Here is an 18,329-nt window from a genome sequence, read left to right as displayed (position 1 = left end):
TTTATATATATATATATATTATATGATTATATATACACATATATATACAGACTTGCCTCCACGATGTTTTTAATCATAGCTGTATCCGCTGGGTTAGAAGATAGTGGGAGAAGATCGTGGATCCACTTTAAAGCACAATGAGCTCGTATAACGACATTGTGGGATTTGTTGGCAAGTAGAAGATGGGACAAATATTGAGAAATGACTGTACTGCTAATTGGTAACTCACGAGTAAGCTTAGAATTCTGGCTTACAAATTTGATAAACTTCCAGTATTGGGCAATATATGATTTCACGGTTGAACTCGCCCGAGAGGACAATAATTGACAAATTATTTGTTTTCTGGTTTCCATAGTTGTAATTCCCCAAGAGGATGCAAAAGCTAAGTCCTGAAAAATAAAAGAACAGACAAGTACATCTTTATTAGTTAGAATTAACATATCACAGTAGTGTAGAAGATTCAATCGCTGATAAGTCTAGCCAGGAGTGTAGAAGATTCAATCGCTGATAAGTCTAGCCAGGAACATGCTCACCTATAGCCAACCGGCTTGTAAGCAAAATTAGTGCCAATTTGAATAAAAATAAGACAACCGGCTGACCCCGAGCTAACCAGCTAGAATCTCAATCATTATTTCCTTGGCCAGCACCCGCTGCCAAATGCTGCAATATGCACAACCATACTTTTAACCTCTATCAATTTATCAAATTCGAGAATTTCGGGCAATGTAGATTAATTGCTACATAATGGACAACAATTAATTAAGCACACGCAGATTAAAGTTCAAACGAAAGGCAACTACGAACCCTGTACACGAGTTTGAACCGAGTAATGAGTTTTGGTTAAGTCCATGTTTGAGGGCTGTATTACCAACGAGCACAATATAATCTTTAATGTAAGAGGAAAATCGAGAAACCAGTAGTCGCCAAAAAGACGCCGATGGCCAAAATGGTACAACTAAAGTCCCCGATGCTTTCAACTTGTGCATGTGCAGTAAAACTTTCGAGACAAGCGCAACTGGAGGAACTAATAAGCAGTTTTCTTCCTCCCATCTTTGAAAAAATGCATCAATTCCGCATGAATTTGGGTTCCAAAATCTTGAATAGAATTTTTTGACTTTGTGATTACGATAATTTGCAAAACAATCTACCGTGTGCGGTCCAAATCTGCTTTCTAGTAAGTGAAAAGTTTGCCATGTGATTTCCCAGTCATCATAATCCACAATTTTACTCAAATAGTCCGCTTGATCATTTAAAGATCGTGGAATCCATTGAATGTCTAAAGCCTGGCGCACACTAGAGCTATCACCTTCGCAAAGTTTCACTCGTGACTGTTGGCGTAAGCAAGTTTCCCTAGTGTGCGGTGCCGTTTTGACACCTTTTCGTCACTCGGGCCATCAGCGCCGATTATTCAACACGTTGAATAATTTTTGGCACGAATGACTGTTTCCTCCATGTGTGCGCGCGTGAAAAGCTAACTGCTTGCAATATGAGGAAAATATGCATGCGTGTTCGCCTTCACATTCAAAATGGCGACGAATAGTGTGGTTGCAGAAGCAATGTTAGAAGACCAAATCGTGGATATCTGGCCTGAATATCCCTGTTTGTATGACGTTAGATGTCCGGACTTTAAAAACAGAGAATTTCGCGAACATTCATTTAAAGAAATCGCAGAAAAACTTGGACAAACTGGTAAGTTAAATCATATAAAATGCCTACATTATCCCCTCCTAATTTTTATATTAATCAGACTGTCGCATTTGATATTACGAACCATAATATATAAAACATTTCATTTCCCCAGTTGAATGGGTTAAAGCAAAGTTAAAGGCCCTGCGAAACAGCTACGTGAAAGCGAAAAAACCGGGACCGAGTGGAAGTGCGAGAAGAAGCCCAACAAAAAGAACAACATGGTTGTTGCATAAGTTACAGTTCCTTGCTCCTCATGTGGCAATTAGGCCTTCTGTTTCAAGTCTAGACTCTGTAAGTATGCCCTTTATAATATATACGGGTGATGTTAAAGCTATCACCCATTTTTATTTAATAACAAAATATTACATATGTATAATGGACACCTAAAATATTATTTTACATCAGATAACTTTACAACCTAATTATATTGTCTTGCTATGGAACGGAACCACTATTGTTAAAATACTGCATGGGGGTTGGTTGTAAACCATTTAAGATTGGATCATTTCTCCATGTTCCAGGTGACAATGTATGGTCTGCACTCTCAAAGTCTCCAGCTGCTGTGTAGTTGACTTTATTCTTGTCTACCATATAGTTGTGCAGACAACAAGCTGCTAATATTATATCAGTCACCTTGTCTGGTGAGACCTTTATGGTTGTCAAAAAAACCCTCCATCTATGGGCCAGAATCCCAAATGCATTCTCAACAACTCTGCGAGCTCTTGATAATCTATAGTTGAAAATGCGTTTTTCTTTTTCCATATTTCGATGTGGGTAAGGCTTCATCATTTGAGTTGTTATGGGAAAAGCATCATCAGCGACAATGTGATAATCAACTTTTGTAGATATTCCTCTGATGGTAGTTGCAGGGGGTATATTTAAGGAGTTGGAAATTAATGCTTCTTTTAAGGCAGAATCACCAAACACTCCAGCTCTTCCAGCTGCCCCAACATCAACATAAATAAATTTATAGTTGGTATCAACCAATGCTAGCAGAATAACACTAAAGAAGTGCTTGTAATTAAAAAACTCGGAGCCAGTGCCATTAGGTTGTTGAACTGCTATATGTTTGCCATCTATTGCTCCTATGCAACATGGGTAGTTCCACTTGTTTTTAAAATCCAATGCTATGTGTGACCATTCTTCTTGGGTGTTTGGAGTCTAGGATATAAATATTATGTTGATTTATATAGGTATCTCGTGACAATTCACCGTTAGACTCAAGTTTCAGTGAGGCTGGTGAAAATAGTTTTGAAGATTATGGTCAAACACCTGAGCAAACAAGTCCCATAAATGAAGAGGAGGATGAAATAATGGAAGTGACAAGGTCAACCTCTGAGCCTGTGAAACCGAGAAAAAGCACTTCTCGAAAGAGGCAAGCTGATGAGGAGTACCAATTAATAAAAAATCTATCCACCTCTATTGCAGAAAAGCAAAAAAACAGAAAATGACAGAGGGGAAAAGGGAAACTAGCATGCTAGAAACTTTTGGCATGTATGTAACTAAGGCATTGTCAGAGTTGGATCCCAGAACATGTCATTTGGCACAGAACAAAATAAACAACATTATTTTTGAAACCCAAGCTGGCCTATTGGTCCAAAATACACAACCACCAATAATGATGATGCAACAACACAGAAATTTTTTCCATCCAATAATTCAAACTGGCATGACAAGTTCAAGCCCTCAACCTTCATCATCATATGCTGAACAGAATTTTATTTCAAAACCAGATGGAGTGACTTCAGCAGTTGGATGGTCAAATCAGAATTAGACTTAAACATAGGGGGACATTGTTTGTGCTATTAACAAAAGTAACAATTCAAAAACTTTTTTATTTTATTTATCTGTACTGACTATGTTTGTTTTGAAAAATTGGAACAATTGCACAATTGATAGTATATATATTTAAATAAAAATTGGTGATAATTAATTACCTTCAAATAATTCCTTTTCATTATTAAGTACAATGCTTGGCAAGTTTCCTCAACAATTCCTGAAATGGTCCTTTCGCCAATCCGATACTGAAACGAAAGACTTCTGAAAGTCTCACCTAATAAAATACAGTAAGATAAGCATATTATCCATATTGTATATAAATAGCATCATAAATGAAATAGCCATATTCAAAGGGCAAATCACATAATTTTCACGTACCTGTTGCTAAAAATCGTAATGTTACTGATAATCTTTCCCTCGGTTTTAAAGCACATCGCATTTTTGTGTCCTTTTTTTGAATCAGTGGCGAAACCATGGTCGAAATTTCTTCAAACGATGCTGAATCCAGCCTGTGATAATGCCTAAAATGTTCAGGGTCTTCAAAGCGCAATTCGCGAACAATGTTCTCACATGCTCCTTTCATTTGACGACGTTCGATCGAACGTTTCGTCCAGATATTCCTATTGCCGGCCCTCAAGCGCCTCCGTCTGCGTCGCAAAAGCAAAAGAAAGAGCAAAATTTCTTCATCTTCTGAAGAGGAAGAGGACGAGTCTTCACAAATAGCAGCCATTTTGAAGGCGAACACGCATGCATATTTTCCTTGTATTGCAAGCTGTTAGCTTTTCTCGCACGCACACATGGAGGAAACAGTCATTCGTACCAAAAATTATTCAACATGTTGAATAATCGGCGCTGATGGCGCGACCGCACACTAGGGGAACTTGCTTACGCCAACAGTCACGAGTGAAACTTTGCGAAGGTGATAGCTCTAGTGTGCACCAGGCTTAACTCAATGTTTTCTTCCATGCAAATGGAAAAGATCTTAAAAGCCAATTGGTGTAAGTTAAATTTCATCCTTCCAACTTGTATTATTTTAGCTGCTACTTGATTATCAGTAAACCACTTAATCCTGCTGTGTTTGACAATTGGCACAAAAGTTTCAAGAGCAAATTTTATTGCAATTAACTCTCTGTAAGTGGAACTCCTGTCGCTTTCTTCAGCTGAAAACGCACGGTGAGCAATTAAGGACCCATCACTCGAATGAGCTGCACAAGCTAAAGCACTTGCGTCCGAATAAAAGATTCTGTTGACGGTGTTTTCTAAACTTGAAGTACGACAATTTACCTCATTTATATTAGCTTTCCAAAATTGTGATTCTAATTTGCAGTATTCATCAAGCATAAACAATGTGTCCCAGGTCTTGGATGAAACAACAGACATCTGGCAATGCCGAGTCATGATTCTTGTAAGATTGCCAATAACTGGACCCATGGAAATGATCATACCTACGATGGAGGCTAATTTCCGTGCAGAAACATTCGGATGATCTAGAACTTCTTTAATGGTATCCAGGGTTTTTGTTACGCGGTGAGTCGACACACTAAGTGTACCATTTATGCCGTCCCAGCTTAGACCCAGCCATGTAATATCTCGAGTGGGAACCCCGCCCGATTCAGGTCGTTATGAATGATGCTAGAATTACGGATAGATGATTCGGAACTTTTTTCAATGTCAAGTCCATCGTCCAAATAGATGAGATTATTAATCCCTTGTGCTCGCCAGTGTTTAACTAAGGGTCGTATTAGTTTTGTAAATATATAAGGAGCGGACGTTAGCCTGAAAGGTAGTACAGTAAACATGAAATAACTGGGTTTCTGCCCATCCATAAGCCAACTGAACCCCAGGTAAGGTTGATGGTGTGTAAAAATGTCGAGATGATGGTAACCACTTTTCAGATAAAATTTTGTAAAGTATGTGCCTTTGTCAAAAAATTGGATGGCTGTTCTCCAATCTTCAAATTTGATAGTTTGTTTATAAACAAAACTGTTTACGTAGCGCAAGTCTAAAATAAGTCGTTTCTTTCCCCCGGTTGGATTGCCACGGACAAGGGACTGCACACTTTTAACACACTGTCTTGTACTTGCACAATTCTGCTAGAGGATAGTAACTCTGATACGGAGTCAATGACAAATTGCGAATTATTTAAGGCTGATTGGTTGTTAGGAAAGGACTTTGGGGTGAGGTGTAAAATGGAATCTTGTATCCAGTTCGTATGGTATTCAAAATAAATTCGGAAGCCCCAATATCCTCCCAGAATTTAATATGCGAACTAAGTCTGCCTTTAACTATTGGTAGCACGCTGGTTTTTTCACTCACAAACTCTTCGAGTTCACATACGTCAATAAAACGTTGTATCATAATTATCTTGTAAGATATCTGAATCATCCAGTTGTTGCTCAGATAGGTGTAACTCCTCGTTCCGGGGGGTTGGACGTGGCTGCGGACCTGTGTGGGAATCCTGAAGTTGGCTGCTGCATCGGCCTTGAAAATCCAAATCTTGCACAGCTATTGCTCCAGTGCCCTTTCTTCCCACATCGGAAGCACATATCTGATGGATTTGGGACTCTACGGCCTATAACAAGATGTATACACAGGGAGCAATAGGGATAACAGGAAATAACGAAAAACAAACAGGCAATTTAGGAATAAAGAAGTATAAAACGTCTGATATAAGGCTTGTGTCTGCTAGGTAGTGCTAGACGTGATGAACAGGTCATTACTTCCCCTGTATTTATACCATATTATCATGCAAATACGCTTTGCGATTTGCATGCACTTCATATGCATGCTTGCGTTACCATACAAATGAAAATACCAATTTTGTTCGGTATTTGGCTCATAGTTTTACACGATGGGCCACGTTCGCCTGCCAGGATGCCACAGACTGTGCCTTTCTTAATTTGTCCCGCAAAATGCTTTTGGCAAGATTGAACAATGTTTTCGAACGTTAACTCCTCATAATCAAACGGCACAAATTCTTGGGGCCGATTCGGGAATATTTCTGCTGTTTACCTGATACTTCCGAGCTCATTCTCTGAACTACAATTTCGTCCGCAACCTCATTTGATTCTCCTTTACCTTTCTTCACTTTAGCCATTCTTTTTTGCTTTTGTTGTAACTTGAACTGTCTCCAATTAGCATTTTGACAAGAGAAATGTTTTCCTCACATGTGTGTGGGTATTTACAGGATGGACTGTAAATAACTATGTATAATTTATAATCATGCCCACGAATCACTTGTGCGCGCATGGTATTATGGTATTGGCAGCGCTTGGCCACAGAGATATTTACTTTTTCACTGTACATTGCTTTTTATTTTCAATTTAAGTTGTACTTTATTTTGTTTTGCGTTTAAACTCTACGCAATTTGTAATGTATTTAAAACTCTGATTGACTTTGCATTCAATTTCAAATTTAACATTGTTATTTTTTTAATTTTAAGTACATGAAAATTAAGAAAATATTATGTGGCAGCGCTCGGCCACCATAAACATGCCTCACAACACAATCAAGGAAATTGTCAAATTGGTGATGTTTTCTTAAACCTTTCAATGTTTTTAACGAACGAAAATCTCTCTAATCTTTATTATGATGGAAAGAGAGTAAAATGGAATGGAGATTTGAATTTACTGAGACAAATTGCATCTGAAACCTTTCGCCTGGATATGGAAAATGGTCTTCGCCTGAGACCGGTTGCATAAAAACGTCGTTAACTTTAACTATGATTAGCGCTAATGACTGTAGTTAAATCCCTAACTATAATTAGTTAACTACGCGACTTTACTGCGTTGCACAAAATGTAGTTTGTCGGATGATTAACTAATCACGTAGTTAACTTGCGTGGAGCTTGCGTGGGGTTGTTAAACAGACAAATAGCATGAAGTATCTCCAAATTATTCACCGCTGTTATTGATTTTGAACAAGACTGTGGATCCTATTTACAAAAATTGACAGTATTTTAATCTAAATTCTAAAATATTGGAAAAAAATGCAACAAAACAAGGAAAAAGTTAATTCAACGAAGGTCAAAATAATTCAACGAAAACGGCGCTCTTAATATGAGAAGGTCCCTTTGAGTTGACAACCTTGGTATGTGTTGATATTAATGTTTTCTCAATCCTCAACAGCTCAAGATGCCATTTTTAACTACGATTTGGAAAGTTAACAATGCCCTTGAGGATGATTAACTTTAACTACGTTTTAACTAGGATTAACGCTAACTACTTTTTTACACAACTGGCTTAACTACGTGATTAAAGTTAACTACGTTTTAACTACAGTTGGGTGGTTAAAATGTAGTTAAAACGTAGTTAGGGGTTTTATACAACCGGCGCCAGGTGGCAAAAGAAAGAAATTTGTAAACTCGAACACAGATCTCAGTTTTACTTGGTATACGGATGAACAAAACTCGTTGATCTTCTAAGGTAGGGATGGCGAGGCTTTAAACTTCTGTGAAGTAAAACAAAGTAAATCTGAAATCGATTTTTCAAACGAACATGGGAAATTGATCACTTGAGTGCTGATGATAATATCAATATATGTGCATCTGGGGCCGGTTGTACAGGGTGAGTAAAAAAACCTGATACCTTTGAAATTCAAATAAGCCACGAGCTTATGGCTGGAATATGACAATTCCTATGTGTGCAATCAACAAAAACGATTTGATAAAACTGTTCTGTTGTATTTACAGAGCTTAGCGTGCATTTTAACTCCCAAAGGGAACAAACTTTATGTTTTAGGTTAATTAATATGATATGCTTCGTATACCAATGAGATATTTTAGGCAACTTCTGTCACATTACAGCTGCTATGCGGCTAATTTGAATTTCAAAGGTGTCAGTTTTTTTTACTCACCCTGTATAACGAGAGGCACGCTAAGCGTACATGTATCTGCGCAAGATGAAAGCTGTAGGAATGAGGTTGTAATGGTTATGAAAAACATGTTTTATCTTACTTGCTTCAATGCTGGGTATTGTAATGAACTGTAACAGTATTGGTATTTAGGTATGTTTTAGCACTGCCAACAATAAGCAAAGCAAACAAATTATTCATAAAATAATTTCAGAGAATATATTCTTAATAACATCAGCATAATTAAAGTATGTACATTTAAAAAAGTTTAAAAATAATTATTTAAAATTTAGTACTATTGTACTAAAGAATGTACTGACTGGAACTAATACTGACTAAATTTTCATACAAAATCCAGCAACTGTAACAAGAGTTCCTTCGTTGTCAATACATAAATTAAGATGTCAATGGGGATAGGAGGTAATTGTCCATTATTTACAATCAACATAATATGGATAAATCCTGACAGGAAAATTGTTGATGGATCCATGTTTGCACATAACTTTATTTAATACTAATGTTGTTTATATGGATGAGACACCTGTCAATGTCCACTCTTGAGCAACATGGATCAGCTATTTCAGAAATCCACATTTGTAGTGAAGACGTTGCAAACCAAAGGCCACATACATCACCACAAAATGTTTAGAAGATTAAAAGTTAGATGTAATATTCAACTCCACTTCAATGTATAAATCATATACTGTGTGGTTTGATTACCGCAGCTGTATATAAGACTGCCATTTTACTTGAAAACCAATACCAGCAGAAGGCATCAATAGCTTCTGTTTTGTACAGTAAATTGTATGCCACTGATTAGATCTATCTATATGAAATATCATAACTGTATATGCAAAGCTCTTTTCTTGTTTGTATACATATTTCTTATGTCCTGCCAGTGAGTTGTTGCACTTCCACGAGCTTCCACGGCATAACTTGAAAACCCATATTAGCAGAAGGCATCATAGCTTTTGTTTTGTACAGTTAATTGTATGACACTGATTAGATCCATACATATGATTTATGTTAACTGTATTTGTAAAGTTCTTTTCTTGTTTATATACAACATTTCTTATATCCTGCCAGTGAGTTGTTGTACTTCCACGGTATAACATTAAAACCCATATTAGCAGAAGGCATCATAGTCTGAAATATGGCCTTACATTCATATCAGAGATTCATATTATGGAAGAAAAGATTGTATTTTGTGTTGGTTGTTTAAAATCGCTTTATGTCCATGCTTTTAACATTCGCCATCTTGTTTTACACGCTTTAATGGGAAGCTCTCAACAGCTTTCGGGATAAATTCGGACAAAGATTTGGAGTGCTCTGATTGGCTAAAGGTTACGTTTAACAGCTAACAACACAATAAAATTATATCTGCGCTAGAGCAAATACAGAAACGTAGTTAACTTTAACTATGATTAGCGCTAATCACTGTAGTTAAATCCTTAACTATGATTAGTTAACTACACCACTTAAATGCGTTGCACAAAACGTAGTTAGTCGGATGATTAACTCATCTCGTAGTTAACTTGCGTGGAGCTTGCGTGGGGTTGTTAAACAGATAAATTGCATGGAGTAACTCGAAATTATTGACCGCTATTATTGATTTTGAATAAGACTGTGGACTCGTGTTTAAAAAATTGACAGTATTTTGATCGAAAATATTGGAAGGAATGCAATAAAACAATTAAAAAATTCAAAATAATTCAAGGAAAAAGGCGCTCTTGGTATAAAAAGGTCCCTCTTTGAGTCAAAATACCGGATGCAGTTGAAAATGGAGATGGCTAATCTTTGCTAGGATCGTAATTTGGCATCGACACGTCTCCCGAAGCAAAAATATACTCTGTTGCTACCCAAATGAAAAAATAAGAGCATATTGAAAGTTTACAAGCTTCAACGGGGCTTTTTCTGAGTGGATAACGTTTTCTGACGTGCCTTGCTCCTTTAAGACCTTAACCGCTCCTTTAAGACCTTCACCTTCGGGTCCGCTGTAATTGGCTTTTGCTGTTGCGGATACCCTGCCTAGTATGTCCTTTTGTTACTGTGTATGTATATAAAGTTTTGTAAAAGGCGAAGTTTTTAAATAAAAAAAAAATAACCCTAATTAATTTTTTAACCCGATTCGCATCCGACAATCACCCGAAGATTATGTCGCTCATTCACACTCCTTTTTTAGGAGTTCAATATGTATTCATAACAACTTTCAGTTAATTTATTCTTGTCGCAAACAACGCAAGTTTTTTAGATATTTATCACTTTAAAATACAAAATGCTAGGATGGCCGAGTTAGCAAAGGCGTTAGACTTAAGATCTAATGTGCGTTGCACTTTGTGGGTTCGATTCCTACTCCTAGCACTATGCTTTTTGTATGTTTGCAGTCATTAAACTCTGGTAAAATTATAGTTTAAAAGATATTAATTTTTAAGCAAGCGATATCATTAGAATAACCGTACCTTGTTTAAGACGAATTGACCTGGGCAGCTATGAAATAAACCTCTCATGGTCTGAAGCCATGCAGTCATGGTTGTCAACCAAATTGCCAACATTAATGCGTACAACTTGAATGCTTCTTTCTACCGATTTTCTCAAATGAGTAGTAGTCTATCACCTGAGAGCTGATTTTTCACAAAAATGGCTCACTCGCCGGGACCAAATAAAAACTACAAAAAAATGTTCTTTGCTTCTAGTTAAATTAAAAAACATATGAAGGACAACTCATACGTACAGAAGCCTTGACACATATTTTTCACTTTGTTTGAACATGCACAGCCACCATCTTGCTTTTTACAAGACGGATACTTTTACGTTTTATTGACTTTCTAAATGTTCAATTAAAACTTGTGTTATGGCCTCTTTTAAAATATTGTACTTTCCATTAAAACTTCAAATGTTCTAAGAAAATACTCTGTTTTATCGATGTTCTGAGATTCTATTTTATGATGAAGCCTGTTTCGGAATTTAATATTCTGTTGTAGAAAAGAATAATATTTAAAGGATGCAGAATTTTTACCTTTAGGAATTGACAAAAAATAGAACCTTGACGTTTATAGCGATATAATTCATTGGTTCTTTTTCTAATTTATGTCAGAGCTGTCTTTTTTCTGTCTTCGAAAGCAAAACAACTTTCCGCCATCTTGAATTTATAATACCTGGGCCTGAAACATGTTTGCCAGCAGTTTTATACAAAAGGCAGGAAAAATGCCAAGAATTTTATTTAAAGAAAAAGATTTATCGATGGCTGAGAAATGAGTTAGTATATCAAGTGCAAAGTGCAAGTATAAAAGAGACATTTTCACTCATCACAACTAATATTGTAATTGCAAATAATGACAATGTAATTTAACTAGAAGTTACAAGATCAAGCTACGATGTGGACAGCACTACCACTTGATTTACTGTACTGTCAATGCATGTTAGATACCTTGCAACAGTCAGACAACTCCATGGAGCATCCCACTGACATTATTATGGCTAAAATGTTCAGCAGTGACCACATTATGGAACATACAGTATCATGGCATCATCAACACTACAGAAATCAAACCACTGTGTCTATGGAAAACTGGATAGTTCTGCATTGCTGTGCATGAATTGATATGATCCATTCTACCAGGTGCAGTACTGACCATCAATACACTACCACAACATGGAGTCTCTCACAATATGTCATTATAATATGACCAAAGTGTCCAGCCATGCTACACAGGCTACAACGAAACCACTATGGAACAATAATTAATACCTTAAAACGTTGGTTGAACCTGTACTGTATGTAACCTATTTGAATCTTGTGCTGCTTGGATGTTGAAGAACAATGAACTACAATAATTTACTCTGCATCCCAACCACGAATTGCTACCACGGACCATAATCTATTTTCCAACAGTTCAACCTGTACGAACCATGTACATACATACATACATACATACATATTTATTAGTTATCTCGAAAATGAGCTTTTCATAACTAATTTACAAATGTTTTTATAACTAATTTACAATTGATTTCTAAAAAGAATTAAATCTATAAATTATACATGCAATAGTTAACAGGAAAGATTACAATCTAGGCACTATTTAGGAATATATTAAGAAAATATTTCTTAAGATAATGTTTAAAATGTTCAATCGAGGACAACTGTTTGGCAGCTGGGCTGAGCGAATTCCAAATAGATACAGAGCGATACTCAAAAGACTTCTGCCCTGTTGCAGTTCTGCATTTAGGTATCTGAAAGTCATTTGATTGTCTGGTTATACGACCACTTATTTGTTGTCTTTTATTCAACTTTCCACACAGATAAGATGGCACGAGGTCATTTACACATTTAAATGTCATGATAGCAAGTGTAAGTCAGGCCCACCTTTGACGCTCATTGGTTATATGCACGATGTTAGCCCAACGAAAATGAGCTCCAAAAATTCCAAGTAATTCTCATTCATGTTACAATAAAAAGATCAGGCAGTGAAAGCACTTTGCTTTTCTCCAAGAAAACACAAGATGATTGTTAAATCGAAAGCCGAAAGCAGCACTCTGTGTAAGATTACAAAGTTTAGATTGCACAAAACTGAAAAAAAAACGTCGTGCGGGTAAATCATTACACACAAATTGACGATGCCCCAGAGACAGATATCGATTTTGCATACACTAGTCAGAAAGTTGGTGAAAATTCAACGACGCCAGGTATGACGAATACAACAGAGCTTGAGGGTATCAAATTGTACGAGTGTGTGACCGTGTGTGGTCTTGTGGTGTTCGGGGAAAACAAGCCAGAAGATGTTCCTACAAAACCTGGTTTGGTTAAACTCGAAGCATGCTTTATTGACCAACAAAAATGAATCACTAATGTTCGTGTATGTCAATATCTTGGTCAGAAGTATTTGTCGTCAACCAACGCCACAAGCTTCAAGAAAATCACAGATGAGAAGCCACAAATTAATGAGGAAGCAATTAAGGAGGCAAGAAGCCAGTTTGAAAAGAAACGGGTAAGCTGTGTTTCCGTCACAAGCATGGAGGCAATCTTGTATTACTCTTGCATTACATGCAGCAAAAAGGTTACGTTTCGACAAGGTTCGGTGATACTGAAGTGTAGTCATTGCCAGTCCTCTTTTCTACTGAAGAATAGCATAAAGAAACTGACTGCAAGAATTTCCGTAAAGAAAAACGGGGAAGTTACGTGGTAGTTACCCTTGTAACCATCGTTGAAAACTTCAACCAGAAAAATGGCACGAAGGATCACTGGATAAAATCAACGAAGAAAGGTTAAGTGAAATAATTTTGCTATCGGAAAATCTGAACCTTACAATCGATAAAAACAATGGGGTTAACGATATATCTTTTTTGCAAAAAAGATAAGCTTTAAGTAAATTACATTATATAGAGTAAATAGAGAGATTTGGTATTTTATGTAATTCATTGGTTGAACTTTATGTGGAACTGCCATGTGCTTGTCTATGCACCTACTCCCTGTTTCTATAATATGGTTTTAACATTGTTCAAATTCAGTCATGTTTGCTTGATAATGTTGGTTTGTTAAAAGTTAGTTAATGTTTTGGTTAATAATGCTAGCTTGTTAAAATTCACTCAGTTTAATGTTGTAAAACTGGTTATGATATTAAAAATACAAGTTTTCAGACTTCCACTTGTGTATTAATGTTGTAGGACTTTTTATTAGGGGGGGGGTGTAATATTATCAGACATGTAACGTGTGCTGCTAGTTGAAGTGAGGACACTTCTTAATGTTTTAATCACTTATACATTAAGATGAATACATACATTAACATATATTACAATATATTACAACTCCCTTTTTTTTTGTTTTCTCTCCTTAATACTAATTAAACAAATAAATAAATGTTCTTTCTAATATTCAAATACACAGTACACAATATACAATATAATTAACTAAATGTTCATTTAAGTCATTCTATTCAACTAAATTATTTATAAAGTATCCTAATTGTGACACATTGCGCATTAGTCACGCTTTTGTAAATATGTAAATAGTGTGTAATTAATCGAGCGCGATATAAAAAGGCGTGCTTGTTGGTTAATTGGTGTATGAGATCTTTGCTTGATGTACGAGCTTGTTTTTTGGCCGTGGGTTGTGACATTTTGTGACGTTTGGTAGCAGGAAATGGTTTCACGATAGAGTGAGAAAGAACAGAATTTAGTAATGGGAACTCGTAGTCGTCGTAGAGAAAATATAGTAGAGCCACAAGATCAAACGGTAGTAGACATGGCCGAAAACGGGAGTATGGTAATTATCGATACGTTGCAAGAAGTGAAGCATGTTTTGAAGGAAATAAAAATGGAACGGAAAGCAACTCAAGAAACGATTGAGAACATGATGAGAGTGAATCAAGAATTAGTGCAGCGAATAAACTTGATCGAATCGGAGCGAAATGAGGAACAACTAAAAGTTGTTGATTGCAAACCCGTGTTGGTGCGCTTCAGCAAAACAACAGATAATTGATAAGAAAGTATAATGTTATGGCACAGGACATGACCAAGGCAGTTCGGAGGGGTATAAATCGGACGTTTGCAGAGAATATGTAGAACTTTTTCACAGAATTTCAAAAGTTTACTGGGGGCTGTTGAAGGAATAGACCAGCGTCTGCAGGACATGGAAGCTAAACGTGAAGCTCGAAATTTGCACAAGGGCAGTGGAACGTGGCGAACAAAAGGCTCAGTCGACCCTGCGGTATTCAATTACGCGTGATGAAGAATGTCACGTTTGTGCATTTTTGGCCCAATTCGATATAGCTGCTCGAATGAACGGTTGGAGCAACGAAGAAAAGGCTGCTTTCCTGGCTACTTCTTTAGTGCGTAACGCTACGCTAGTGTTAAGTAACTTGTCCGAACAAGATCGCAGGGACTATAAGATATTAATCGCAGCATTAACGAGCAGATTCGGTGTCACCCATCAATCAGAGTTAGCGAGGGCGAAACTGAAAAATCGCGTAAAGAGAAAAGATGAGACACTGCCAGAATTGGTCGAAGGCATCGAAAGTTTGACCAGATTTATCCAGGCTTATCCAGATGCTACACAGGAATTACAGGATATTCTAGCAAGGGAACATTTTATTGATGCACTTATTGAAGAAGATCTACGTTTACGCATTCGCCAGGCTCAGCCCCAGTCCCTTCAAAAGGCACTAGAAATTGCGTTAGAACTATATTACTATATTGGTCAAAGGAGAAAGTACAAGCTCACCAGGAAACCCTTGTGTGAAACAAGAAGATGAAGATGGAAAATTCCAGAAGCTGGAAGGAGCAATTAATGAATTAATGAAGGAAATCAGAGAACAATCGAAACGTCAATGTTATCGTAGACTGCCTGGAAATATAAACGACGGAACAACAACTGAATGGAAATGTTGGCCCTGTGGAGAAATTGGTCATTTTTCAAGAGATTGCAAGAACAAAACAAGGGAAAAGATTGGTGGAAAGAAAGAAGAGAGTCAGGAGAAAACACTCGATCAAAGGGAGTTCAAGAAACCACCGTCGGGAAACGAGGAGTGGTCGGGTCAGAGGGTCTAAGCTCGGCCACAAAAGGGAATCAAAAGACCCCAATGGGAGTAAAAGTATGTGGTGGAACATTGAAAGTGTCTCGGTTTATTGAGGATGTGCCTTGTCAGTTTGTGGTGGACACTGGTGCTGACGTCACAAAACTGAGTTCTCGTATATTCAATGCATTGTCTTCGGCAGAACACATAGTGGAAGTAAACACTGATGGAGTTATAAGAGGATTGAACGAACAGATAATCCCAGCTATTGGAAGAGCCATCCTGGAAATCAAGTTAGGAGAAACTGTTTCTTCGTTGGATGTATGGGTTGCCAATATTCAAGAAGAGTGTATTCTTGGTTCAGATTTTTTGAGGAAGGAAGGTTGTGTGATAGACTACCCTCGACAAACACTCCATATTGGGAATTCCGGTACAAGTTGGCACGGGTGAATTAAGATGTTTAAGGAGATGTTCGATGGGGAACAACTGGGCCACCAAGTTTGGCACAAAGAAATGGTGACATTATCGTGGGACGGACCGTTGTCGACCTAGAAAAGGATTACATTCCTGTGAGAGTTGGGAATTTATCGCCTAGTAGAAAAAAGTTAAGGAAAGGCACTGAGATTGCCATTTGTGAACCTGCAGTAAGCATAACTCCCACGGATCAAGTTTATGAAGTGGAGGAGGAATTATCCCGGGAAGACACTGTTCCAGATCATTTAAAATCCTTATTTAGAGCAGTATAGAGAATCTGAGCAAGCAAGAGAAAGAAAAGGTAGCGAACCTGCTAAAACGTTATCAAGACGTGTTTTCTAAGGGACCTGCTGATGTTGGGCGTGCGAGTGGTTTGAAACAGGACATTGTTCCTGGGGATGCCACGCCTATGAAGCAACCTCCAAGAAGAATTCCGATTGCTAGGCGAGAAGAAGTTTCCAAAATCATTGAAGACATGGAAAAACAAGAGATAGTCGAGGACTCCACTAGTCCCTGGAGTTCGCCGGTCATCCTCGTTAGAAAGAAAGACAATTCCCAACTGCAATCGTTCTGGTGGTTTACTCACACGCATCCACTTCTAGTTCTATACTCCTGGGTATATATCTCACTGGCTTCATTTGGCTTCACTACTTCCAAAGGAACTAGTTCATCTTCAATCACATTTTCTTCCAGTAGGTTATTTCGTTTTTTGATATGCACACGATTTCTTCTAATGACTTGACCAGTTGAAGTCCTGATTTTGTATGATCTTGGAGATGACAACTTTTCTTCCACCATGGCTTCTTTCCATCGATCACGCGAACTCTTTCTCCTTCATTCACAGGTGAGAGTACTCGAGATCCAATATCATAATACTTCTTCTGGTTCTCTTGCTTCTTCTTTAATTTCATTTCAACTAGTTTAGCATCGACAATCTGCGGTTGTAACTGCTTTGTAGTTGTCGGTAAAATGGACTGAAGTCGGTGGCTCATCAACATTTGTGATGGGGAACCCACATCTTCTATTGGTGTGTTGCGATACTCCAGAAGACTCAGGTAAGGATCTTTGCCGTCGGCTTTGGCTTTTGACAGTAATGTTTTCACAGTCTGAACAGCTTTCTCTGCCAAACCATTAGACTTGGGGTAGTAAGGACTGGACGTCTGATGCTCGAATTTCCATTCTTTTGCAAATTGTTTATATTCTTGAGCTACGTATTGTGGCCCATTATCACCATGGAAGGTATACCATGCCTTGCAAAAATTCACTTGGTATGATTAACAATCGTTCGACTTTTGTGTCGTCCACCTTTGAAATTTCCACATACCGAGAATAATGTCAACTACAACCAAATAATCTTTCTGCTCCCATTGAAAAAGATCCGTGGCTACCATCTCCCAAGGTCTTCTTGGTAATGGCGATTCCATCATTGGCTCTTTCGGGTTTGATGACTGATATTCCTGACAGATATCACATTTAGATATCAAGTCACTAATCTGTTCATTCATTCTTAGCCAGAAAATTACATCCCTTGCTCTGTGTCAACATTTTTCAATTCCCATGTCACTCTCATGTACTCGTGTTAGCATTTCACTTTGTAGTGCTGTAGGTGTATGACAATCCTATCTCCTTTCATAATAACACCATCGATCTCTGACATCTCATTCGATAATTCGAATAGTTGTGGATTTCAACTGGGGTGTGTTGTCTATACTGTGGCCATCCCTCATGAATCACCTTCAACAGCATTTTCATCGTCGGATCCTTTGATGTTTCTCTTGGATGTTGCTTAGTTTGTCTGTTGAGACTGGTAATCTGTGCAAAACCGAGTTAACATGGTGTTCAACTTCCTCTTCCATGTTTCCACCATTCTCTGAATCCGTAATGTATGCTCTTGAGAGAGTGTCTGCCAGAATCATCTCTTTTCCAGGCTTGTACTTTATATCGAAATCATATCGCTGTAAACGCAATAACATTCGTTGTAGCCGAGGTGGTGCCATAGAGAGAGGTTTCTTGACTATCGACTCC

At 37.6% G+C, this 18,329-nt stretch overlaps 1 protein-coding gene and 1 non-coding gene across 2 annotated transcripts; one reads left to right on the top strand and one right to left on the bottom strand.

The window, feature by feature from the left end:
- Nucleotides 1-10,596: 10,596 nt before the first annotated feature.
- Trnal-uaa lies at nt 10,597-10,680 on the top strand. Its single transcript has one exon. It is a non-coding gene; the product is annotated as a tRNA-Leu (tRNA).
- Nucleotides 10,681-16,981: 6,301 nt separating this feature from the next.
- LOC114543374 (uncharacterized protein K02A2.6-like) lies at nt 16,982-17,809 on the bottom strand. Its single transcript, XM_028562382.1, has 2 exons — nt 17,629-17,809; nt 16,982-17,484 (listed from the first exon to the last, which is right to left on the bottom strand). Exons 1-2 carry the CDS (start codon nt 17,807-17,809, stop codon nt 16,982-16,984), a joined length of 684 nt encoding a protein of 227 aa, XP_028418183.1.
- Nucleotides 17,810-18,329: the final 520 nt, after the last annotated feature.

Source organism: Dendronephthya gigantea, unplaced genomic scaffold (assembly GCF_004324835.1).
Source record: "Dendronephthya gigantea isolate DGI-Jeju-01 unplaced genomic scaffold, DenGig_1.0 000446F, whole genome shotgun sequence".
NCBI classification, from domain to species: domain Eukaryota; kingdom Metazoa; phylum Cnidaria; class Anthozoa; order Malacalcyonacea; family Nephtheidae; genus Dendronephthya; species Dendronephthya gigantea.
The sequence above is the reverse complement of the archived record's forward strand: the minus strand, read 5'-3'. Positions and strand labels throughout refer to the sequence as shown.